The 26,563-nt window shown below is 40.3% G+C and overlaps 1 protein-coding gene across 1 annotated transcript in view; it reads left to right on the forward strand.

Moving 5' to 3' along the window:
• Positions 1-1,423: 1,423 nt before the first annotated feature.
• Positions 1,424-26,563, forward strand: part of DKK2 (dickkopf WNT signaling pathway inhibitor 2) — a 114,767-nt gene continuing 89,627 nt past the window's right edge. The window contains exon 1 of the mRNA XM_008150254.3: positions 1,424-2,081. Within this exon, the coding sequence (XP_008148476.1) occupies positions 1,860-2,081 (222 nt within the window). The 5' untranslated portion in view covers positions 1,424-1,859. The remainder of the gene's footprint in view (positions 2,082-26,563) is intronic.

Below are 26,563 nucleotides of genomic sequence, written 5' to 3' on the forward strand. Positions count from 1 at the left end.
CTTCGGAGCCAGTCCTCGCCTGGCTTTGGAAGCTTCGGTTGCCCTCTGAGGGCTAAACCTCCCTCGGCCCGGAGCTTGCCCGGGACAACTTATCTCGCAGCGCTTCCGCGCCTCGCCTGGCCGCTGCCACTGGCGCCCCCCAGCGCCGCTCGCCCCAACTCTTCTTGGAGCCTCCTTGGATCTCCGCAGCAGCGAGCTGGACTTGGGGAGCCGCGGGGTCTGGCAGGGACGTTTCCCATGGAATTCCCAGGGGCTGGGAGTCAGGACGCCGCGGAAGGCGGCACTCAGAGGGCGCCCTGCCTCCATTCCTTCCTCTCTGGGGTTTCCTCTCTGCCCAGGCGGCAGTTGCCTGGCGCGGTAGGGATGCCGGGTGCAGCTGTGAGGTTCAAACCTAGGGGATCACGCTCGAGGGCACCCCACTCCTTCCAGCCCCTCACAGACATGGATATAGGCTGCGTGTGTGTTTGGGTGGAGGGCGGAGAACACCGAGGCTAGAACGTCCTAAACGCCTCCTGGGAGAGGGAAAGGGGACCCCGTCTTTCCAGCCCAGCCGTTCTCCGGTTGCCTTTCCCGGGTGACAGAGCTCCCCTCCGGATCGCCGGGCACCCCGTCGGGTCAGCCGCGCCAACACAGAGCCAGCCTCTCGCGTCCGCTGGGAGGCACCGGCTGGAGCCCAGCCTGAGCGCACACAGACCGCAGTGTGAGCGCCCACACGCCCGCTTCCCTCCGTCCCCCGCGGGGCTTCCCAGCGCTCCTCTCGGGAGTCGCGCGCGGAAGATGCACCGGGAGGGAAGGCAGGGCGCCGGCGGTCCCCACGCGCGGTGGCGGCTAGCCGCTGTCCACGTCCACGCGTGCACGCCTCCCGCCCCCACAGGCCCTCCCACCCCCTGGAGCGGTTGTTGTTCGGAGCCCTCACGTTCCTCTGGGGGTGAAACCCATTTTCTCAATTGTGGGGAGGACGAAGACGGGAGGGGGGGAGAGAGGGAGAAACCGGAGGGAAGCCGCCGAGGGGAGGAGGAGAGGGGGGCGGGCACATGGGGGGGGGTGAGAAAAGCGTTTTCACTCTTTGTCACTCTTGAATTGGGGGCGGAGGGAGAAAAAAACACACCACTAAGTGAAGCTATAAAAAGCAAAAGGGGGCGGCGGCGGTGGGAGAGCAGGCGCGCGGAGCCCGAGACAGACGGCGGGAGCGGAGCGCGGGACCGCTCCGGAGCATCGCGGACGCCCCCGGCGGCGCTGGGCGGCCGGGTGTGAACCAGGGGCAGGCGCTCCTCCGGGAAACTGTCCGCGCGCGTGGCCAGACCCCGGCTGGCCTCAGGCCTCGAGGGCTCGGTCTGGGAGAGGTGCCTGGCCTCCCGATATAGCGCCGGCTGACACTGACCAGGAGGACTCCAGGAGGGGAGGGAAAGAGGAGAGAGAGAGGCCAGGGAGGCCAACGGAGAAGGAACTCGTGTGGACCTGGTGAGCGACTCGGAGCACCGGACCGCGGAGACCACGGAGGCGCGCGGGGCAAGGAGCAGCGGAAGCGGTGCGGTCCGCGGGGCTGAGTCTTCTTGCACCTCGGGTCACGCCTCCTTGGCGAGAAGGCGGGTCACCTTTGATTGCTTCCAGTTACTGCAGAACTTCCTGCCCTGGCGGTGCAGTGGGTCTTGCCTGGGTCGCACTAGCTCCCGGTGTGAGGCGTGAGACTTTGAGTTCACACGGTGCGGGGCCCCCGCCGCCAAGAGGGGTTGGGGAACGGAGTCTGCGAGCCTCCGCGCCCCCACTGAGCGGCCCCGTGTTGGGTCCTCCCCCCCCCCACCCCTGCATCAGAACCCCCCGGCCTTGGCGCCTCCCTCCCCGGGACCCCTCGCCCGGATATGGCCGCGTGGATGCGGGGCAAGGACTCCTCCCGCTGTCTGCTCCTCCTGGCCGCGGTGCTGATGGTGGAGAGCTCACAGCTCGGCAGTTCGCGGGCCAAACTCAACTCCATCAAGTCCTCTCTGGGCGGGGAGACGCCACTGCAGGCCTCCAATCGATCTGCGGGCACCTACCAAGGACTGGCTTTCGGCGGCAGTAAGAAGGGCAAAAACCTGGGGCAGGTAGGAAAACACCCCCGCTACACTCTTCTACCAGGAGAGGGAGGGGCCCGCGCTCCGGAGAAAGTCATTTACCTTTGTGCGCCTCGGTCTCCGCAGCGCGCTCCCAGGTGTGGTGCGCCTGACAGCTGGTCTTCCCGGGAGGAGGAGGCGGGCGGCGGCTGCTGCTGGAGGGCGTGGAGCGGGAGGGGTAGGGTTCTGTCCGGCCTTTGCATTGGGACATGGGCATGTACAGAGGTCTAGTGCTAACGGGTGGGGAAGAGTGGCCAGAATAGCCCTTCTCCAAATTGCACGCAGCGATGCTGAGGATGGTGTTGGTATCTAACGCATAGCAACTGCCAGTGTTCTCAGCGTTTTGCATGTATTTAATCTTCACAACTCTAGGAGCAGGGCGCCGTTACTGTCCCCATTCAGCAAACGGAGAAATGGAGGCACGGGGGAGCAGCTCTTTGCCCAGGGCACACGGCTAGTTTAAGTGGCCGAGCCGGCGGGATTCCAATCCCTGGAGTCTGTGCCTGGGTCCTGGACTCTTAGCCATGACCTTTTACAATCTGGAGGGGCGCAGTGCTTACACCCTTTCAGGTTCTTTCCTCTCGAACACGTTGTCTCTTCAGAGAAGTAAGGTCACAGACAGAAAAGGCTTTTCAGTAGGCGCACATTTCTTACTCCCGTAGAATTGTAAATAAATCACGCGGAGGAAGCAAAATAAGGAGTGACAGTGACAGCATCCTAGGCACAGCCGACCGGGTGCCAGCGATGTAGCAAGGAAAACCCCGGGGGCATCTTTTTTTTTTTTTGCTAGAGGGAACTTTCCGTGGGCGTCTCTCTGTCTCTGTCACACAGACAGATAGATTGACAGTCACATGTAAACAGCTACACAAACAGACGCGCACAAAGACAGGAGCGCACGCACTCAACGCCAGCAGTGGTTGGCGCTTAGCGGCCAGGAGAGGGGGCCCTGTGGGCACTGGGAGCCAGGGCAGCCCCTCCTTCTGCTCCTTTTGTAGGAAGCCAAAACCAAAAGCCAGTTTGCCAAACAGCACACGCACTTCGCACAGCACAGCTGTCAACCCATGAAGGCAGCTCATAGCCCCACATATCCTGGTTTCCTCGTTTCATCAAAGGAACTAACTGCAGCCTCTCTGTGAGCTCTGGGTGTCCTCCCCTGCACCTTCACCCCAGCGCAAAGGGCAGGGTGAAGGATAACCACTGGGGTCAGTCCTGGATGACAGCCAGGGAAGACTTGGCCCAGGCCTGGCCCCTCCTGCCCTCTCACGGGACAGCTTTGCTAGTTTTGCAGTTCCAGAAGGCTCCCTGGGCTTTGAAATGTCAAACATTTCAGCTATCCTCTCAAAGGAATACAAGGTCTGCAACCACAGGATGTTTCCTAAGGTCTCAAGGGAAATAAACGATACATATGCATATACACTACACGCATACATCCCCTTTGCACAGTATCACACGTCACATATGTCCACACATACATGACTGCTATCCTTTTTCTCTTTCCTCAGAAACACCCTGACATTTTCAACCAGAATGAACTTAACATATTCTTAGAAGTCCAGCATGAGATGGGGCAAAGGTTGTAAAGAAAAGATGCTCTCAGTTCAAATCATCAGACATCTCTAAGGCAACTGACTTCAAATTCTACCTTATCAGCTGTTGAAAAGAGATTCATGTTTAGTTCAGCCGAGGACAGAGGAATGGACCCAATATTTTCTAGATTCCTTTTGATTCCAACCCCTGCTCATTCAGTAGGTTTCTGTAGAGGACTTTCTGTTTGCATCACCATTGAACCCCAACTCCCGATGTTCCTCAGTTAAATTATCAGTTATGTCATCACTAGACATGGGGTTACATGGACTAGACTGAGGGATGCACCTCAGAACCCAGCTTTTCCTTCATGTTTTGAGAGTACGTTTATATATAAATATGCATAAAATGTCTGTTTATTTTGCTATCTCTCCAAGTATCTGTTCCTTAAACAGACTGCAACTCTATTTGAATGTCTTCATTAAACTGAAGATCTATTTATTTTAAAAATGAGTTGAATTGTTTCAGTTGAATTAGTCATATGATCGCCATAACTTAGTGGTACTACAGAATATATTTTATTATATTTATTTAATTGCAATATTAGATCCTTAAAATTTGTCACTAGGTTTGTAAGAGATTAAGACATATCTGAGATGATGGTAACATAAAATAAAACCCTGAACTGAATTGCTGGAAGATAGCTGGGAAATGGGAGGGTTGTCTTTTGTATATTCTGGATTCTCACTTGTTTAGCGGGTGATCTCAAATGCGTACTGTTGTAAAGAAATAAATAGAAAAATCTCTCTTCTTTGAAGTATCAAGAGGATCCTTTGAATATTTATGAGTTTCTTTATTTTCTAAATTCCATTAGTTATGTGGTGACCAAAATTCTTAATACTCTTATTTTCAATAATGGAATGACAGTTAGAAAAGACTATTCAAAAGGCAAGTTGTCACTTGCTTTTACAAAGAAAAACTCTAGAATTGAAATGTAGCTAAGCTGAATTTTTATTCACCATAATAGAAAAATATGAATGATTAAGAAGTCTGGAAGTAAAGTGTCAACTGGCTTAAATTATGTAGGGTCATCCTGAGGCCTGGTAAGTTCAATTCTCTCCCTTCCCCCCCATTCTTGACTGATGGATGCTAAAATGTATGCATTTCAGAGATACAGGAACAAGGAGCTGTAGGATGCAATTTCAAGTAGGCTTACTAGACACTTACTCTTTGGTCTTCTATTCTGTAGTGAAAATTGTCTACTTAGGTTTTTTTTTTTTTTTCAGATATACTTTCAGGATAGAGACTCAATATAAAAAAATGTATTGCCATTGCAGAGGAAATTATCAAACGCATTTAATAATTTATTAATCTACAAAAGTGAAAATGAGACTAAATGGGCTCCAAGGTTTTCTTGATTCGCTGTAGCTTGTTTTCAAATGAAAGAAACATTCTCATTTATAGGAATTCTACTTGTTATAGGCAAGGTGGATTATTTGTAAATCACTCCTTAAAAATGTGCCTTTGAATTTCAGAAATGAGTTAGAGGGCTCTCAGAGAAAACATAATTCTCCAGAGATGTTATAATTCTCATTCTTAGGTTTGCTTTCAAAGAAACAGCTATGAGTTATGATGGAAATTGACATAGAAAATTGAATGTAGAAATATTCAGGAGATTGGTACAGAAGTAGTAAAAATGTTTTTACTGAATTATTCACATTCATGTTTTAATTTGACTTTATGTCTGCATCTATTGTTAATGAGTTTTAAGCAGGATTGTTTTGTTAGGACTATTACTAATATATATGTGTGTCAATATTTATATACTTCAATTTCTAAAGAGACTATTGCAAATTTTCTAAACCAAAGGTCGTTTTAAACAAAATATTTAATATCATATGGATAAATATATTCTGATTAAGTACACTGTTGCTTGACATCCTCTGGAATTTGAGATTTCAAATTTACAGGATATCTTAAAAACAAATTAAAAAACCCCGGCAATTCATAAAAACATTTTACCTTTGTGATACACAATGATTTTTTGGGGGAAATGAAAACCCTTTTGGGTTTGTGTTTGTAATTGCTTCTTTTAGTCTTTACTCCTCGCTTTGTTTTATGTTTTGTTTTGTTTTGTTTGTTTTTTAGACAAAAGATTAATTGATTTGAATGCCAGAATTTTAAAAAGTTATGAATAAAACTATGGAAAATAATTATATTTTAAAGGTAGATCAGCTTCCTAACTGGGTCTCTAAAAAGAAGCTGAAACTGGTTTACTATAAATTCAGATTACATGATTTTCTAATATAACTTGGACCTTTGGAGGACAGTGGTTTGGATGAAGTTATGTTGTGAAAAAAGAATGCTTGAAATACATTGAAACAGAAGCTAGAGGAAGTTGGTTAGAAAGCATTAATCTTTGTATACTGCATTTTCTTTAATAAAAATGCTGTATTTATTTGCACGCACAAACACGCATGAAATTGCTTGCTGAAATAAACTACATGCTCTATTTTCTATAGGTCATCTCCTCACTTTCTGAAATTATCCATGATTTTATTTTAACCCCAGCCCAACTTTCCCTTGCTGGAGAGTAAATATCTGCTATCTCCTGTGGACATCAATTGACACTAAACAAAATCAGGAAAGCAAATCATTTTGAAATTTTCCAAAATTAGAAGATTTTGAACCAATGCACACTAAGGTTTCTTCCCTTTCACTGCGAATGATTGAGAATTGATGATAGTGGATACAAGTGGAAGGTCACCTTATGAATAGCAAGAAAGGTATTTTAATGATAATCTAAGTATGAGCATCCATCATTTTATTTTTGTGCTAGACCAGAGAGCAAGGGACACGGTTACTTAAACTCACTCCAGCTGTGACTTGGACCCTACCATAATCTTCCTTAGTGCTTCCCTCTGATACAAACTCCTTCCCAGGATGTTTTGAATCTTGTATTTTTTAAAAGTAGAGAAAGCAATATAATAGAAAGGTAACTGATATGTGTTCTAGGAGAATATTACCACTTCCTTTTATTTTCCCTGCACAATCATTTAAAATGTGCATTAAAATAATCTGTTAAATTATAGAGGCCTTTTATAATACTCAATTTATTTACCGTTTTCAACTCAGTCGCTTCTGAGTTAATTTCTTGGTATTGATGTAACATTGAAATAAATTACAATTTTATTTCTGTAACTCCCTGATGGTGCTTTAAAGTCATTTTACTTTATTATACCTCCAGTCACTTGTACTCATCTACACACACACAAAAAAAAGGGCAGGTAAAGCTACTCCTAGATTTTATCTGATGACTGAATAGATTTAGGCGATTTTGTGTCTGCCTGTGTCTCTTAATGAGTCATTTAAAAATTCTTTTGAAACAAACCCAAAAGAAAACAAAATTCATAATAATTAATAGGTGGACTTCTGCATTGCATAGAATTGCTTTAAGGTTGCATAGAAAAATTAAATATGGAATGAAAAACAAAAATTTAGTATTACTATGTAAGGCAAACAGAAGTTAATTTTCTCTTCCTCTTCCGTCCACTCTTGCCAGGAACTAAAGAAAAACGACATATTTTTGTCTAATTGTTGGAATTTTTTAAGGCACGTATAAACCAGTCTCTCAAAGAGGTCAACTGATGTAAAAACCAGTCTCTCAAAGAGGTCTACTGATGTAAAATATGGGATTTTTTTTAGAGAAACATTTGTCCACAGGAAGAAAAGTCACCATCCAAATATTTGAAATAGTGACTTTCCAATGGGTTTTGCATGGCAACAACTTTGGGTCACTCCCCAGTTCTTTGGGTTCAAATTAAGGCATGAAGGGCAGGAATATCACCAACATCTACTCAGAAGGCCTTAAGAAGAGTTCATCCCATCAGTCCTGGATTTTGTAATGGTAAATCGAATCAGAGAAACCTATTAAGCAGACATACTTCAATATCTGATTTAAATTTCTTTGTATTTTAACTCAAATAATTCATTCATGTGCCTCTAAAAACAGGATAATTATTCTTACACTTTTTCCACAACCACGGGACCTATAAACAGATTATATCTGAGGGGATCTTTTTTTTTTTAATTTCTGAGGGGATCTTAATACTAGTTCAGAATTACCTATGTGCTCCAAATAATAAATGTAAAAATAACACCAGCGAAACACAAAAGTAGTCACTTTTTTAAAAAGTTATTTATCTCTCTTCCATAGTCAAATAAAATAAAGAAATGTGCATCAGATGTATGTTAAAATATGTTAGTGTATAATTTAATTGGTTAATTCTATTTATGCATTATATTTGGTATACATAATAGCTTAAATTTATATATTTTCATAATAATACAAAATTTTAACTTCCCCACCCTGTCTAAAACAAACAAATAAATTCAATTAATGAATAAGTACACTAAGTGGTAAAATAAATCAAAGCATCACAATTAAGGGGAGTGACTTCTTCAAGTGGTAGACCTAACCAAATATTTCCTAAAATATGTTTGTTCTCTATTTTATGATTTATCATGTGGAATTATGTATTCTTTTCTTCTGGAGACTGTTAGAAAAGAGTAATTTTCAGAATATTTTTTCCTTAAATTGGCTTGCAAGTAGTCATAGCACACCTTAGATTATAGTAAGTGGTTCCATTTATTGATTATTTACTCTGTACCAGCCACTGTGCTAAATACTTTATTTAAATTAACTCCTGTTTCTCTCAGCAGTTTTGAAGCAAGTCCTAGTATCATCCTTATTTTATAAGTGATGGAATATTTTATAAGTACTAAAACTATCTGTAATTCTACTGAGGCACAGAGAGGCTATGTAATTTGTGCAAATCACACAGCATTAAGTGGAGAAAGCCAAAATAATGTCAGAGCCTGCCTACTCAACTACCAGGTTATGCTGCTACAATTTGCTAAGGCTATTCTGGACTTGAGAGGAACATGGGCCTTTATTTTATTCTTCCCTCTATATCTTCTAATGACATGGGTATAAACTGTAGGTTCATTAAAAACCACAGCAAAACCCAAGCCCTCTGTTGCTGCCAACTGCTGCTACTGAGCAGCCAAAGTATGTTAGCACTTCATGGTTACAAAGGCAGGCACCAGACCCCTTCATCATTTTCATCTCTGCCTTTCCTTGCCTCCCTGCCAAGAATTCTTCACTGTCATCAAGGCAAGTACACCCCCCTCCCCGTTTCTTTCTTTACTCTGTCCGATAAATTAGAGTGTTGCTCAAGTAGAAGATAATTTTATTGGATACATTATATTTCTTTTCTTTTCTCATGGCAACCACCACACACTCCCTGTACCTATCTCCCTGCATCCGAGTGCCACCACGTGCCCACTGACGGCGGCAAGCTGAAGACTTCTCTATGGCCTCCCTGCAGAGGCTTGAAGTTGGTTCAGCTGACATCCCGCTAACCAGGCAGGGGAAGCTGTCCGGGTTGAGAGTCTGCTCCTGCTTTCTCCCTACTTCGATCCCTCCTAGCTGCCTTTCTGACCGTCTGTAGTAGTCCTATAGCACTTCAGTTTCCTAACAGGCTCTACATTCCTGCTCACCACTCACTTGCTAATGTCTTTGAAAAGTCACTTAGTTCTGGTTCTTTTTCTTTTTAAATCTTCAAAATAGGACAACAATAACATCAGCAGCCATAGTAATAATAACACATTTTCCTGGCTAAAGGGAGAAAGAGGACAGTGCACACACAGTTATTGTGCTGAGTGTCTTTATTACTGCCACCAGCACAGAAATAAGTAAGGTCAAGTGCTCCTGCACAAAATAGAAAGTGGCTGTTTAAGCTTCACTAGCAAGCTGGGAGGAGTGACCAAATTAATGCATGTCACGTACATGAAGGAAAGGAATGAACTCAATTACACACAAACACCAGGAATTGTAAAACAAGACCACACACACACACACACACACACACACACACACACACACACGTGCGCACGCTATAACATTTCTTGTATTGCATGTTAACACTAAGAGGGATATTAAGACACGTTGTAAAAATGTAATTAATTGGTGAAACTACACAGAAGTAAGGGTACACCAGATATTGAAAATATAATCACGATAAGTGGAGGTCCTAACAACCACTGCAATATTAGCCATTTCTATTAAAAAATATATTTTGATTGATTTCAAAGAAGAAGGGAGAAGAAGAAGAGAGAGAGAAACATCAGTGATGAGAGAAAATCATTGATCGGCTGCCTCCTGCACAGCCCACACTGGGGATGAGCCTGCAACCCAGGCATGTACCCTGACCGGGAATACAACAGTGACCTCCTGGTTCATAGGTCGATGCTCAACAACTGAGCCACGCCGGCCAGGCGCAATGTTAGTCATTTAAGCACGGGAACCATAACAATTGAAGAACATGCTAGAATCCACTGCCAACAACATTAATTCGATACTCTCCAAAGTAAGATAACCTCTGCAAAGGCGAGCTTCTCCACGCTCTGTGCACAAAGCCGGGAGCCCAGCGAGCTTGCTGAGAAGGGAGAAGGAAGGTTTACGACCCTCTTTGAATGTAGCTCTCCTGCTAACAGGACTCAGAAATTCAGACTCATTATTCCCATATCATACCCTTCACTTACTTTTCTTTTGGTTTATTTTATTTCAATTTTTTATGATTCAGGTAACTTGGAAAAATTTTAACAATGTTACATTGAGAGTGAAAGTCATCTCCTTGAAGTGTACGATAGATTTAGCCTATTGGAAACAAACCTTTTACCAATAAGTATCGAATAATAAACTAAAAAGAGTCATCCAAATGTGGGGAAGGGGGGAAAGCTGTCATTCAAAACGACCAAAATGACAGCCAACATTCAGATAATAGTCTTCATTTGCTCATTTTAGCTTTACTTCATCTTAACCCTTTGAAATTTGGCTCAAAAGGCATTTTGCTAATTTTCCCTGGAAATCCGAAGTCTTTTTTTTTTTTTTCCAGTAAGCACCCTCTGTACTTTGTAAACTGTTGTCTATCCTTTATTCCTTACATATCCCTTTGCTTTTGTAATATTAAATATTTCTCTTTTCCTTTCTGGCTCATTCCTCTTTATTTCTTTTCACTGATTGCTCCACAACCTTCTACTCATGAACGTGGGCATTTTCCACATTCTCTCCTCAGTCCTCTTTGCTTTCTGTTCCATTTTCTTTCTTCGTTAATAGTATTTCCTTCTTTTGAAGTCATTTCACATATGCAGATATCTACCGTTAGCTTGATTAAAACTCCTGCTGCCTTTTTGCCTGCTCAACTCTTTTGGAAGTTTTTCCAGAATCGATCATACAAAAAAATTTTTATCTCATAAATTAAACCTTTTATCTCTAACTTCAAACTGTCGGTAATCAGGCAACCAAGTCTTTAGCATTTCTCTAATTTACAGGATTCCTTCATTAATTTTGATCTCTTTTGCTGATTTATTGTTATCTCAAATGCCATTGCTTTGACTCAAATCGTTATCATTTATGATAGACGATTACACTATTGTAACAGTTCAGTACTTTTTCAAACTATATTTCACACAAAATCAAATGTGAGCTTTCTAAAGTAAAAATCTTCATTTATATATGTTCCTGGAGCATGAAATAAAAATTTCTCCACAAGCCCCACAGTTATCTTGTTTCTTTCTACTCTGCCCCTGGGGCTACACCACCGGGGAGTGCCAAGTTGAGAGGTAAAGCCAAGCAGTCCTACTTGAGTCTGTGTCCTCCATCACCACACTGTGCTGCCCGCAGAGAAACAGCATGCCAGAGAAACCAGCTGGAGACTAGTTATTGGCGTGTTTCTGATTCATATATGATTAAATGGTTCAGGGAAGTCAGTCAACCTGCTCATTGCTTACTTACTTCTTATGTGTATTAGATGCTGTGATCACAGTAAAAACAAACAAACAAACAAACAACATTTATTAGTCATACGCTGGGTCCTCAGTCTGTGTAGCTATAAAAGCAACCGTAATCTTCTTGGGGAATTCAGTTAGAATTTTAAAGTTGAAAGACACACCTAGAAATTGTCCAGTTCATGCCTCTATTTCTAATACCACATTAGAGCTAACAATTTGATTAGTTTTCCTTTTTATAATAATTTCTAAGGACGGACGCTGGTATTGCATCTCTTAGCTAGTCATCTTAACTTTAATTATGATAAGAATGGGAACATTCTGCTTTCTGCTGTAAGTGAAGCATGAATATAACAAAGCAGGATATCAATCTCTGTATTGAAAATGTCATTATTAACAGAATATGTGATCTAGTTATTGTTTTTCATTCTTTGTGGATGAGACTCTGGTTCCCTTTGTGGAAAGTCAGGTGACCTGAAAGAGTAAGACCATCTCCATAAACAGTCAACAAAAAGGTCTATTCATGCCAGACATTATGCTGACAGTGTAAGGAGGCACTGCCTGCCTTTTCTTTTCCAAATACTTAAGAAGAAATTAATGTTTTCCTTTGTAAAAGCCCCAGTGATCCCTGAGGAAGCCTGCTCTTAATTTCATAATTTGCAACACACTAAGTTAGTGGGAAGAGACAGGCTTACAAGGAATTAGAAGTGAGGTAAGAAATTACAAAATTGCACTAGGAGGAATATAGAAGTCTGGTGACCTCAGGATGGATTGGTGGAGGGGATGTGATAAAGTTCTTACTACAGATAGAGTGTACGGATAGAATGTATGCTGGCATATATATATATATATAAAAGAAATTTGATAAAAATGCAAGATCAAAATGATGCCACAGATTTTTTTTTAAATAAACACACTCTAACATTATTTTTCAAAATTAGTCATTATAGACAACTCATTCCTTTGATATTGTCATTTAGACCTTTTTTAAAAAAACTAATTTTATAAGTCATATATATGTTCATTTATCTTGGGCCATAACCTTATTACCATAAACAATATTATACATATTGATTAACATACCACATTCAGAAATTAGCTCTGAGTGATTTTGTGTTGTCCCCATAAACCAAATATCCCACAGAAGGTGAGCTTGTAAAAAAAAAAAAAAAAAAAAAAAAGTGGTGTATTTTTGGAAACAATTCCAAAAAGTTCCAAAGACTCTCAGTTATGAAATCTGTACTGAGGCTACAATTGTAAAACCCTTTAATGGGGATGAGCACTTTAAGATGGAAACCCCTCAGTTGTGTTTATAGTCTTAATTTTTTTAAAAATGTATGTAATGTTGTTTTGTAATGAGGGCTTCTCCATTAGAGGAACCTGGTCAAAATTTATGTAATATGGTTACTATTTCTCAGAGAATCATGGTGTTCATGAGGCAATTAATGAGTACAAGCAAGCAGTAAGTTCCCCACCCCAAACCCACTCTTTTCCTGAAAGAAGAGGCAGGAACAAATTAGACCCAGTATAACTCCATAGATACCAGTTTGGTGACACATTTTTTTCAAGTGCCACTTATTAGATAAATACAAGAGTTGAGGCAAAAAAAAAGTCTGTCAAAGGTTATTATTTTTTTTTTAATGCAAACACATCCAATTAAAAGTTCAGAGGAAAAGCCAAACTGCTTAGCTCAGTAAGAATGTTTTTGCAGTTGTTGAAATTAACACAAAGCTTCCAAAATGCTCTCTGGAAATTCTTGTAAATTTCCCTGCTTGCCTACTAGTATTTGCCCTGCTGCTATCTTCCAATACTCTTCAGAAGGAAATAGCTTTTTAACAAGAAAAATCTTGAAATTACATTTCCAAGGGGTCTTGGCCACACCAGCTGCAACACATTGTAACTGAATTTTAGTCTCTATTGGTTCTCATTGTTCTGTGCAAGTGACCAACACGCAGGTCTTATGCTATAGCCCTCCCTGTGATTGATTACAAATTGGATTGGAGTGTGCACTGTGACATCTTGTTAGAAAATACAAGCTTTTTTTTTTTTTTTTTTTTTTTTTACAAAAGAACAATTGATATTTGATGGCCTGGTACTTAAAAAGTAAGTGCTAAAAATATAATTCTGTTCTTAGTAAACATCAATAAAGAAGAGGATAGCCCATTCTCACCAGTGTTTCTGTCTTTTTAAGAAGTCCACTTCTGGGAGAGTCAGAGACTCACTGGAAAGAATGCTCTGATGGTTGAGACCAGAATGTTCTGAAATGTCAAGATTTAAAATACCTTAGGGCATCAAGGCAGAGCGGGCAAAGCAACCGACAAATTAATAATTTGGAATCCATGCTATCAGATTTAAGAATCATAAACTCAATGAAGATCTCATAGCAATCATAGTGATATTTAATATAAGGAATTGAAGGAGTGATATTCTGTAGCTAATATGTACGGAAAGGAAAGGAAGAGCGCATTTGATAGCTACTTGTGACTTAAACATAAAACCAAGCAGGATAAATAGGCCAACCTCCAAATCATAGCCATTGCCCATCATGGAGACTGCCGTCTGATCTTGGAAGTGGTATCACTATACATTTTCAGTACATCCCAAGCAATAACTTACAGCCAGCACTAGTGTGATAGGATATTAAACGGTCATAGTATCTTGTTTCTAAAAGATAGGGCAACTGACAGTCTTTCAGAGCCTACTTTATGTCAAGAACTTTGCGTTATCTCACTTAATCTTCTCAATACCCTATAAGCTTCCATCATGTGCAGAGCACAGTGAATGTTTGAGGGAAGTAGTCAGGCAAGAAGGAAGATGCTAGAAAAGTGACCATATCCATTATGAACTAGCTCAGCATTTGGTATCTGTGCTCCCACGATGGCTCAGCTTCAAACTCAGAGTTGTTTGACTACGGTTTTAATATTGAATAGTTTTGCCTTTCTGAGTTAAATGAGAGACCACTTGATTTTTTTTTTTAATTCATGAAAGTGAATGAGATTCATATGGCCATCTGGTCATTGGGACATCATACAAATGACCAATAGGTACATGAAAATATGCTGTACACCATTAATCATTAGGAATGTGCAAATCAAACCCACAGTGAGACATCACCTCACACCTATATCAAAAAGACAAGAAATAACAAGTGTTAATGAGGCTGTGGACAAAATGGAACCTTTGTGTATTATTGGTGGGAATGTAAATTGGCACAGCCACTATAGAAAACAGTATCAAGATTCCTCAAAAATTGGAGAATATAACTACCATATGATCCAACAATTCCACTTCTGGATATGTATTCAAAGAAGATAAAAACACTACTTGAAAAGATATATTGCACCCTCATTGCAGCATTATTTACAATAGCCAAGATATGAAAATAACCTGAGAGTTCATCAATGAATGAATGGATAAACAAGTTGTGAGATATATATTATTCAGTCATAAACAAGAATGATATGTTGCCATTTGCAACAACATAGGTATACCTTGATGGCATTATACTAAGTGAAAAAAAGTCAGATAGAAAAACAAATACCATAGTTTTGCCTTTCTGAGTTAAATGAGAGACCACTTGATTTTTTTGGCCATATGAATCTCATTCATATGATCTCTCTTATATGTAGAATCTTAAGAAAAATACAAATAAACAGACAAACTGAAAGCTTATAGATACAGATAAAAAATTGGTGGTTGCCAAAGACAGAGGGTGGAGGGGAAGAATAAAAAGAATTTGTTTTAAATTAAAAGAATAAAAATGGAGAGATATCACCAAAACTGAAGAGTGACTAGTTTAGCAAACATGTCTGAATATCCTTTTGTGTACTTCATTCCTTGTACAAGATAGTTTTAATTACACAGAGACAGACAAGCATGTTTTACTGGAGCAGACTTTGTATGAATTGAGAAAAAAATGATCAATGGCATTTAATCTGAATTGTGAATAATTTCTCAAGTCTGTTAACATACTTGAATTAGTTAAGATTATGAGTCTTGGTTCAGGTGAATTAAGATGAATATTCTGATCTTGGTCAGTTGGGATCTATTGCATGTAATTTGTCAAGTCATGTTATATTTAGTTAGTGCATTTTCAGGATGATAATGCAACAATATGTATAGTATAAAAATCTAAGTTGTCTTTCCATTTTCTTATCAATCTAAAAAAAAAGTGAATAAAATTATTTTCCCCATATTGGGGTTTTATTATTTTTTATAGGAGTTTGAGGACTTCATAGAACTGTGCCTGTATACTAGAAACATTATTGAAGTCCTTGTCTTCTCAGGTCTGATGAAGAAACCAAAATTGCCATAATATTCAAGGGGATTAACTACAATTACCCATTAAAGGAAAAAATAAACCTTATAAGTATCTGATCATTACTAAAAGGTAGCATTGCTAAACAAGCACTTAAAGGTAGTTTGTGGGAAATTTAGCCCCCAAAATCAAAGGAGTGATTGATTACTAGTTTATTCTCTTCTAGATGTCAGTTTTAGTGCAGGGAGAAAAGGGCAGCTAATACTAATTGTTCAATAGCTTCTGGATTGTTCACCCTGTTTACTCTGATCAGAATTCCATAAATTATTAGGGAGTCATGGTGTGGGCCAAATGTCTCATTGTGTTTTAGGAAGACTAAAGAAGAGAAATATTCCCTTGTTGGTCTGATAATTGCAAACCCAGCGGCAGGAACATAGAGCATTTTTGGAATGTGCACATGCTTAACACCTGGAATTTTCTGAGAGTTACAGTCATACTTCATCAGTCACCAGAATGAAAAGCCAAATGCCGATCTGAAGGAGGACTTCTGAGCAACTCTCCTGGAGCTAACAATATACCCTACTTGTCATCTCTCCAATGTAAGCTTTTAATCCCCTCTTCCGAAAATTGTTTATTTTAAAATATGAGAAAGGCGAAGGATGTCACAGCTGAGCTGTGAACTTTCTCTTTAAAGAATCCCATTCTTCAAACCCATCTTCAGCAAAGAAACTGGCACTTCATGTGCTGAGCAGATGGTGTCCTGCAGAACTGGCCAGCCCACATGTGCAGCTGGGCCTATCTGGCACACAGGTGTCCTGATTTGGACCTTCTTGAAATTCTGACACCACTCTTCCCTCCACTGGGAAGTGTGACTTGGCTGTGCTCTTTTTTCCAGTGACAACACATATACTGGCCTAACAACAGCTCCGGCTAAGGTGGTAACATAACCCTCTAACTCACATTTACCTCAGACCCAGAGCATAGGGTTTGTCCTGAGAGTCTGGGCCACCTTTTTGGTTTTGATTTCCTCTTTGATATAATCTTTTGTCATTCATGTCTCCTCCCTTCACCTGGCTGAATTTTGGGTGCTTTTCAGAAGAGTGAGAAAGGCCCTCCGGTGGAGAACATGCTTCTGCCACAGACAACAAAGATCGAAACTAAACATAAAGTGGGCAGCCTTTCCAATCATTGGCAAATATATAGGACACCCACAGTTAAAGCCTTAACCTTCAAGGATTTAAAAACTGGGAAAACTAGACCAATCCATTCAATGTTCGTAGCATTTGACAAAAACTGCTGTAAAAGTAGAAGGAGATTTCACATGTAGGCAGCAAAGAGGAAATTCAGTTGCTGCTGCTTCTGCATAATCTTTTACATAATCATTTCAGTCTCACCAAAAATATTTCTCAGTGCAGAGCCCAGATGTTTTGAAGTTTTATTTTTTTAACAAAACAATATTTAAAATTTTCCCATTCTTTCCCATCTTAGTAATAGCTGCCTCTAACAACTGCTTATAATGAAATATGGCTAGGTAGGGAAAACATTAGTGGAAAGAATGAGAGAAGTAGATGGTTTTACAATTTAGAGTTTTAGATTGTGTTCTTGACCCATCTCTGATATTCTCTCTTCCACATCATGATTTTGAAAATTGTGTCTTATTTATTACAAGCTAGTCGTCTTCACTTAATTGTTCCCTACAAAATTGATTGGCTTTGCCTTTAGACAAAGAGACATAGATTACTCAGCTCAAGGGGAAACTGAAAGTTTTTACCCAGAAGAGATAAAAACTTTTTATCCCACTGTGTTAAGAATTTATTCCCTAGAATGATGAGTTTGATATTGATTCTGGACTACATTACAAAGCAGATTATAAAATTAAGTACTGAAGGAAGTACATATAACCAGGAAACAACACAGGTTTTCTTAGAATAAATCATGACATACTAATAGTATTATTTCTTGAGCAAAGAAACTGGTCTGGTATCAATATGAAGCTAATCCTTGACATGTGTAGCTACTCCCTTTGTGATTTAATGGTCTTGTAGCTTTAAATGCCACTATATGCGAATGGCTCCCCTATTTATTTACACCTTAAAGCAAAACCTCTTCCTTGAACTTCAAAATGATATATTCAAGTGCCAACCTAACATTTCCACTAATAGATATTTCTTACTGACCATATCAAAATCCCTTACTGACCATACCAAAATCCCATCTTTCCCCTTTTCCAAACATGCGGCCACAAGGATTTCTTTATCTCATTTGATGATTAATCAAGTTTTCCAATTGCTCAACCAACAGACTTGGATTCATTTATAATGTTTTTTCTTCCCTCACATTCACATTCAGCCCTTTAGTAAAGCCCTTTAGCCACATCTTTCAAACATACAGACCAAAACAGGCATCTCTACAAAGGTATGAGGTAATAGTAGCTCACAGAAAAATGACTTAGGAATTTAAATAAGACTGAACAAGATATGAACAGGGCAGAGAAATCCTTCCTAAGAAAATAACTTCAAACAAATATGAGAAACATACGTATTTTATAGTCTAAGAGGTGTTTATCTCTATACATTTAGAACATTAAAAATTAGTATTCTGGGAACCAATTCAATCATCAAGTCTGCTATTGCCAGGACAGGAAAAATTACTCAAGTGTCATACACTATAAAAACAAAAACACTTTGTAAGTCCTGTTCTTTGTTACTAAGCTGGATTCCTCAGTCATTTTCTTTAGTGACTAAACAACATCAAAACCCATATATTAGCTTATTAGTTGTATTTTCTTGATACTTTCCAACTGTTGTGTTTGTTTTTTTTAGTTTAGTTTTTTTTTTTTATTAGTTTTTCTCTGTTATGGCACACATATAGCTAGCAGTGGATGTTAAGCAGATAGGAGAATGATTTTTAGACGGACTATGACATTCCCTAATTAATAGATACTTAACATCATAATACTGAGATGTGACAGCTCCTCAAATGCAGACTTTCAAAAAACTTTCCTCTAATTTGACTCTTTGGCAGGGCAAGCTTTATATAATGTTTAAGGTTAGTAGAAATGCTATTACATAATAGGTATCGTGATATTGCTATCACACCATTAATTAAAGTCCTAATTTTTACCATGAGTATTAACTTTTTATGTTTTATTGTTACTCATAAAACCAATATGTTCTATCTGTCACACTGGTACAGAAACATTTGAGGAAAATTCTATTTCATTTTAGCAATTTAAAGTATCTCCATTGGTCAAAATTTCAGGTTATCCCCTAATCCCATTTACAGGACTTAGTATTTGTGTCTCAAGAGATACAAAAAATATAATATTATTAGTTGATACTGTGGTACTGACAAGTTAACCAATGAAGCAGACTAGAAAACTTAGATATAGATTGAGAGATAGGTCACAAAAAGAAAAGAGAACTATTTAAAAACTTATGCTAGAAAAATTGAGTATTTGCATAGAAAAAAATTGATATTGTAATACTACCTTAATATATATATATATATATATATATATATATATATATATATATATATGTATATATATACAAAAAGCAGCCAGGCTCAGTGATTAATTGTTTACCTATGAACTTGGAGGTCACTGTTTCTATTCCCGGTCAGAATAAAAATCATAGTCCGTCTAAAAATCATTCTCCTATCTGCTTAACATCCACTGCTAGCTATATGTGTGCCATAACAGAGAAAAACTAAGAAAAAAAAAAACTAAACTAAAAAAAACAAACACAACAGTTGGAAAGTATCAAGAAAATACAACTAATAAGCTAATTCCTGGTCAGAATGTCCAGTTTGTGGGCTCAACCCACAGTGTGGGGTGTGCAGGAGGCAGCCGATCAATGATTCTCTCTTATCATTGATGTTTCTATCTCCCTCCCTCTTGAAATCAATCCTACCTAATAATAGACAAATATGCAAATTGACAATACCCCCGACACACCCACAAGCCATGCCCACAAGCCACACCCACCATCCAATCATAGAGAGTATGCAAATTAACACAAACCAAGATGGCTACAGCCACAGAGAGCAAGGTTTCCTAGGTAACAGAGGAAGCCAAGCTTTCCGCCTGCCATTGCCAGGCCGAAACTCAAGCTACAAAGTTTCAATTATAGAAGGTAAACAAATTCAAACAAATGGCGGCAGAATGGAGCTTGAGAGAGCAGGCCAGGGTTGCCGCCAGCAACAGGGGAAGCAAAGCTTTCCGCACACCCTGGCCGGGCCCACCCGCTTAAGGCAACAAAGTTTCAATTATAACCCCAACAGAAATGGCTGCTGGCCTCGGAGGGAGCCCCAGGCTTGGCTCTGCTCCAGGCTACAAAGTTTCAATTGTAGAAGGAAAATAAATTCCAGATACCAGGGCCTCCACTTGGGTTGCTCCAGGGGCGTGACTGGCCTGCAAACCACCACAGGCCCTTCTCTCAGGCCGCCCACGCCCCAAGGGAACCCCCACCTGATCCGGGACACCCTTCAGGGCAAACCAGCTGGCCCCCACGCCTGTACCAGGCCTCTATCCTATCTAATAAAAGAGTAATGTGCAGATTGATCATCACTGCAACACACAATATAGCTGCCCCCATGTGGTCAAAGATCCTGCCCCCAAGGGGACACAAGATGGCCACCACAAGATGGCCAGCAGGAGAGGGCAGTTGGGAGGCACCCAGCCTGCAAGGGAGGGCAGTTGAGAAGGACCAGGCCTGCAAGGGAGGGCAGTTGGAGGTGATCAACCCTGCAGGAGAGGGCAGTGAGGGGTGACCAGGCCGGCAGAGGAGGGAAGTTGGGGGCAAACAGGCTGGCAGCAGAGTGGTTAGGGTGTGATCAGGCTGGCAGGCAGAAGCGGTTAGGGGCAATCAGGAAGGCAGGCAGGCAAGAAGTTGGGATCCAGCAGTCCTGGATTGTGAGAGGTCAGTCGGACATCTCTTGAGGGGTCTCATATTGGAGAGCGTACAGGCTGGGCTGAGGGACAACCCCCCCTCTGTGCACGAATTTCATGCACTGGGCTTCTAGTAAAAATATATAAATCAATTCCAAATGGATCAGTGCTTATAAATAAAAAGAAAAATATAAAATGTATAGTAAATATCTTTAAAGCTCTGGATAAGAAGCATTGTTTTTGTTGTGTTAATCCTCCCTTGAGGATATTTTTCCATTAATTTTTAAAAAGAATGGAAGGGAAGGGGAGAGACAAGAGAGAGAAACATCAATGTGAGAGAGACACACTGATTGGTTGCCTCCTGCATGGACCCAACAAGGGCCTGTGATGGAGTCTGCAACTGAGGCACATGCCTATGATCTGAGTCAAACCCGGGACCCTTCAGTCAGTGGGATGCTCTATCCACTGAGCCTGACCAGCTAGAGCAAGAAGGAATTTTTAAGCAAGGCACCAACCAAAAGAAAAAAATGATAAATTTGATAAAGATAAAAATATTGGTCTATCCAATGACACCATAAAGAAAGTAGAAAACAGTTCACTAACTGGGAGATGCACGAGTACATATAGCCATCCCAAATCTGGGTGACTACAGAATATTGTCCAAAATATTTAACAAATCCTGGGAATTAAAAGGGAGGTAATCTAGTAAAAATGGAAAAACACATAAACATGCATTTGACAGAAGAGTAACAAAATGGCCAATGAATATTTGAGTAGAGCCTTATTCATAGTAAAAAAAATGCAAATTAAGATACTGATCTTTCATTGTAGTATACACAATGGATGATTAAAAATTTAAGAAATTGGTAACACCAAGTGTAGAGGAGGACATGTAAAACTTTAATATATTTTTCATCGGAGTATAATTCCTAATACCACTGGAAAAATACCTTGCAATTCTGAACATTCACATATTCTATGACCTAGCAATTCTGCTCCTATGAATATAACTCAGAGAAATATTTGTTTATGTGTGCCAGAAGTTATGTATAAAAAGTACTATAACAGCACTGTTGGTAATATAAAAAAACATTGTTGACAAGAGGCTGCATATATAAATTATAGTAGACTAACACAATGGAGAGTTATGGAGCAATGGAAATAAATATATGAATTATAGCTAGACGTGAGTGTGAATGAGCTTTGAAATGTAGTGGTTAGTGAAAGAAAAGAAAAAATATATAAATTATATTGAGGATATAATTTTGGAGGGAGTTAGAGAGTTGCCCTATGGGAGGTATACGACATAGAGGCAAGTTATTAATATTGTTGTAGTTTTTGGATTGGATGGTGGGTTCACAGTTGTGCTCGATAACTTACAAATATTTAAATATACTTTACATGTATCAAATATATTTTAAGATTTTTAGAAATAAAAAAAATTAAAGGAAATATTTGAGAATCTTTGTATAAGTTAGGGATCTTCCATTCATGTGGGATAATTGGAGATGAGAGTCAAGAGAGACTTAAATATGTGAACACATCTTCAGAAAAGTGTTATTACCTTAAAAGTAATTTTTAGTGGTCATATGTTGACAACAGTAACAGGGAGAGTTGTGTAGAAGTGAGAATCGGACTTTAGGGAAAGTAGTTAAAACTTTTTTCCAAAACATCTTTTATTTTATTTATTTATTTTATTTACCTGAAGGAATGGCTGAAAAACAAGTTGTGGTTATTCACACTTAGTATTTAGCAAATATTTTCTCACAAATGAACAAAGTGAACCTGTTACTTGAAGGAAAACATTTCATATTTGTTGCCATGATAAGATTTGAGCTTTCAAGGTCTGTATAATTCTATGAACAATATTTTTTAAATAGTCAATGGATAATGTTGCAAATTTATAATGCAAAGTAGACCAAAGGATTTTAATGTAATAGAGTATGAAAGATTCATTGATATGGTTTCAAATTTCATATGGCAACTAATCTTTAAAAAACTACCATTTGTCAAGTTTTGGTATAGTAATCAAAGAAGAAGAGTCACAATTTATATGAAAAAGCTATTAAAATACTCCTCCCCTTTGAAACTGCATGTCTGTGTGAAACCAGATTTTATCTATTTCAACCAAAATAACATACTGCAAGAAATCAAATGCAGAAACAGTTAAGAGAATCCAGTTGTCTTCTACTAAGTCAGACATTAAAGAGATTTTTTAAAATATAAAATAATGCCATACTTCTCACTACATTTTTTTCTTCTTTTTAGTTATTTTTCATAAATATATAATGGAGTTATTGCTATTTTTAAATAAACTCATAAATATTACTATTTTTGTTTTAAATTCTAATAAGGTCACTAAGGATAGGTACAACAAACATAAATAAAAGCATTTTGGTGCACTCAATAATTTTTAAGATTCTAACAGGCTCCTTAGACTCAACTCTGAGAACAACTTTATTTTTTTAAAGAATAGTTTATTGATTTTTAGGGAGGGAGAAACAAGTAACATCCATGTGAGAGCATAACATCACTGCCTCCTGCACGCCCCCCACTGGGAATAGATCTTATAACCTGGGCACCCAATCTACAACCTGGGCACATGCTCTGACCAGGAATTAAACCTGCAACCTCGCCCTGACTGGTTTGGCTCAGTGGATAGAGTGTCAGCCTGCGGACTCAAGGGTCTCAGGTTCGATTCTGGTCAAGGGCATGTATCTTGGTTGCCGGCACATCACCAGTAGGGGGTGTGCAGGAGGCAGCTGATTGATGTTTCTCTCTCATTGATGTTTCTAACTCTCTCTCCCTCTCCCTTCCTCTCTGTAAAAAAATCAATAAAATATATTTAAAAAAAATAAACCAGCAACCTCTTGGTGCTAATGGGAGATACTTAACCAACTGAGCGACACTGGCCAGGGCTGAGAACAACTTTCTTATGCCATTAATGGTCTTTTTCTTCCAGTGCTTAGGAGCAAAATAAATAGAAAAAGTTTCACGAATTTCAGAACTTACTGGGAGAAGAGGGAGTCAACTTGATCCATTCATTTTAGTTTAATGGTCTAGTTTCTCAGACATAAAGCCTCTTACTATGGTTGAATCCCATATTTTTCTCTTAACCAGTATATACTGAGAACCTTCTATGCGATAAGTATCTTCCTAGAACTGGGAATACAAAAATAAGACAAATGCCCCTATTCTCTCTTAGAAAAGATATATAAATTAAATATTGGATTTAAATTTATTTATAACAGTGAAAGATTGTGTGAAAGCACTAAAGTATACTTAGTAGATTATTTCAATGTGGAAATTAGAAATAAAAGTATTATCTTTCTTTATTGCCTACCACTCCCCTCTTTAGCTGTTTTAATAAAGGGTTAACTTATCATTTCAAAGGAAACATTGGATGTTTTATAAGTTTAAGTTGATGGGTCTTTTTTTAAAATATATTTTTATTGATTTCAGAGAGAAGAAGGGAGAGGGAGAGAGAGAGAGAAACATCAATGATGCCAGAGAATCATTGATTGGCTGCTTCCTGCACGCCCCACATTGGGGATCAAGCCCACAACCTGGGCATGTGCCCTGACTGGAATTGAACCATGACCTCCTGGTTCACAGGTCAATGCTCAACTACTGAGCCATGAAGGCTGGACAAGTCGATGGGTCTTTAACCAAGAATCATGGCTATAGTCTAACTCAAAGCACACACTGTGAGTATGGACAGCAAATTGTTACACTTTTCCTAACTTTGTGGAAAGGCAGCCTAATTGTAGGTAAATACAATCATTTAAACAAAGGAAAACAGGTTTGTTTGTGTATTTTTTTTTTGGGGGGGTCATTTTTCTGTTTTTAGTGTAGAAAGCAGCTCAATCTATAAAGTGATGGTAAACTTCACAGATGGCAAAATGCATTAGAAATCTTAGAGGAAAATAAAACCTTTTGAAATACAAATTTGAAGAATTGAGGAACCATCACCTGGGGCCAAATTCTTATCCTATCTAATAAAAGAGTAATATGCAAATTAAGCATCACTCTGCTACACCCACCAGCGATGCCCACCAGCCAATCAAGAGGAGTATGCAAATTAACCCCAACCAAGATGGCTTCGGCCACTGAGCCAGCAGGAGGGAGGTTTGGGTTTCCCTGGCGATGGAGGAAGACAAGATTTCTGCACACCCTGGCCGGCTGAGGCCTCCACTCAAGGCTACAAAGTTTCAAATATAGAAGATAAATCCCAACAGAAATGGTGGCAGCCACAGAACTAGAGAGAGCAGGATGCTAGGGTTGCCCCCGGTGATGGAGGAAGCCAAGCTTTCCGCACACCCTGGCCGGCCCAGGTCTCCGCTTAAGGCTACAAAGTTTCAATTATAGAAGATAAATAAATAGTAACAGAAATGGCTTCCGCCACAGAGCAATCAGGAGGCTTGGCTTTGCTCCAGGCTACAAAGTTTCAATTGTAGAAGATAAATCCCAGATACCAGGGCCTCCACTTGGGTCACCAGGGGGTGTGGCCAGCCTGCAAACCACCACAGGCCCCTTGCCCAGGCCGCCCCATGCCCCAAGGGAACCCCCACCCTGATCTGGGACACCCTTCAGGGCAAACCAGCTGGCCCCTACCCATGCACCAGGCCTCTATCCTTTCTAATAAAAGAGTAATATGCTAATTGACCATCACTCTAACACACAAGATGGCTGCCCCCATGTGGTCAAAGATCCTGCCCCCATGTGGACACAAGATGGCCACCATAAGATGGCCAGCAGGGGAGGGCAATTGGGAGGAACCAGGCCTGCAAGGGAGGCCAGTTGGGGGCGATCAAGCCTGCAGGGGAGAGCAATTAGGGGTGACCAGGCCGGCAGAAGAGGGAAGTTAGGGGCAACCGGGCCTTCAGGGAAGGGCAGTTGCGGGGGGACCCAGGCCTGCAGGGGAGAGCAGTTGGGAAGGACCAGGCATGTAGGGGAGGAAAGTTAGGGGTGATCAGGCCTGCAGGGGAGGGCAGTTAGGGGAAACCAGGCCTGCAGGGGAGGGCAGTTAGGGGCAAACAGGTTGGCAGGGGAGCAGTTAGGCATCAATCAGGCTGGCAGGGAAGTGGTTAGGGGGTGATCTTGCTGGCAGGCAGAAGTGGTTAGGGGCAATCAGGAAGGCAGGCAGGCGAGCAGTTGGGAGCCAGCAGTCCTGGAGTGTGAGAGGGATGTCCCAGATTGGAGAGGTTGCAGGCTGGGCTGAGGGACATCCCCCGCCCCCCGTGCATGAATTTCGTGCACTGGGCCTCTAGTTCCCTATAATTCCCGAAGAATTCCCACAGAATTACAGAGATTTAGAAACTGGTCAGCAAGTTTAAGAAAAGTCTCTCTTAGCCAAGGAGCCAAAAATTGCTTTTTGCATAACAAAATGCCTTACTCAACTTTGATACTGATTCAAGAACATCCCTGCTATAGCTGTGTCAAAGTGAAGGCTTGCATATTTTATTAAAGTGACTTACTTGAAAAATATTGCTGTCCCTTTGCCCTCCCCCAGCTGCAAGTTCCCTTGTTGAAGCATGATTTCATAATTTTATTCTGAAATAATTTTTTTCTACCCCTTCCAGCAGCAAACTCCTACCAGCTTTGTGCAATATGTTTAAAACACGGATGCCTCTATCTCTTTTTCTGTTCCACTTGCAGACTTCTAGCCCTTCCATGGCTTTTCAACTTTTTGTTTGTGGTAATATTTCATAAATACAGAAAAAGCTTAGATTCTCTTGTATTTCTTTCCAAGCCCACACTGTCTCCTGACTCTCAGTCATTCTGATTGTTGCCAATGAAGGTTAGCCCAGGTCCTTCCTCAGTTGCAATATTACTTTTAAATTCCACTATTTTTTATTTTATTTTTGAATTCTTCTGTTCTCAAAGCATTACTAAATTGACATTAGCCAAGGAAAGGCATGCCATAATTTCTTAGTTCTGAAATTAAGG

The sequence above is a fragment of the Eptesicus fuscus genome, chromosome 2 (genome assembly GCF_027574615.1).
Source record: "Eptesicus fuscus isolate TK198812 chromosome 2, DD_ASM_mEF_20220401, whole genome shotgun sequence".
In the NCBI taxonomy this organism is placed as follows: domain Eukaryota; kingdom Metazoa; phylum Chordata; class Mammalia; order Chiroptera; family Vespertilionidae; genus Eptesicus; species Eptesicus fuscus.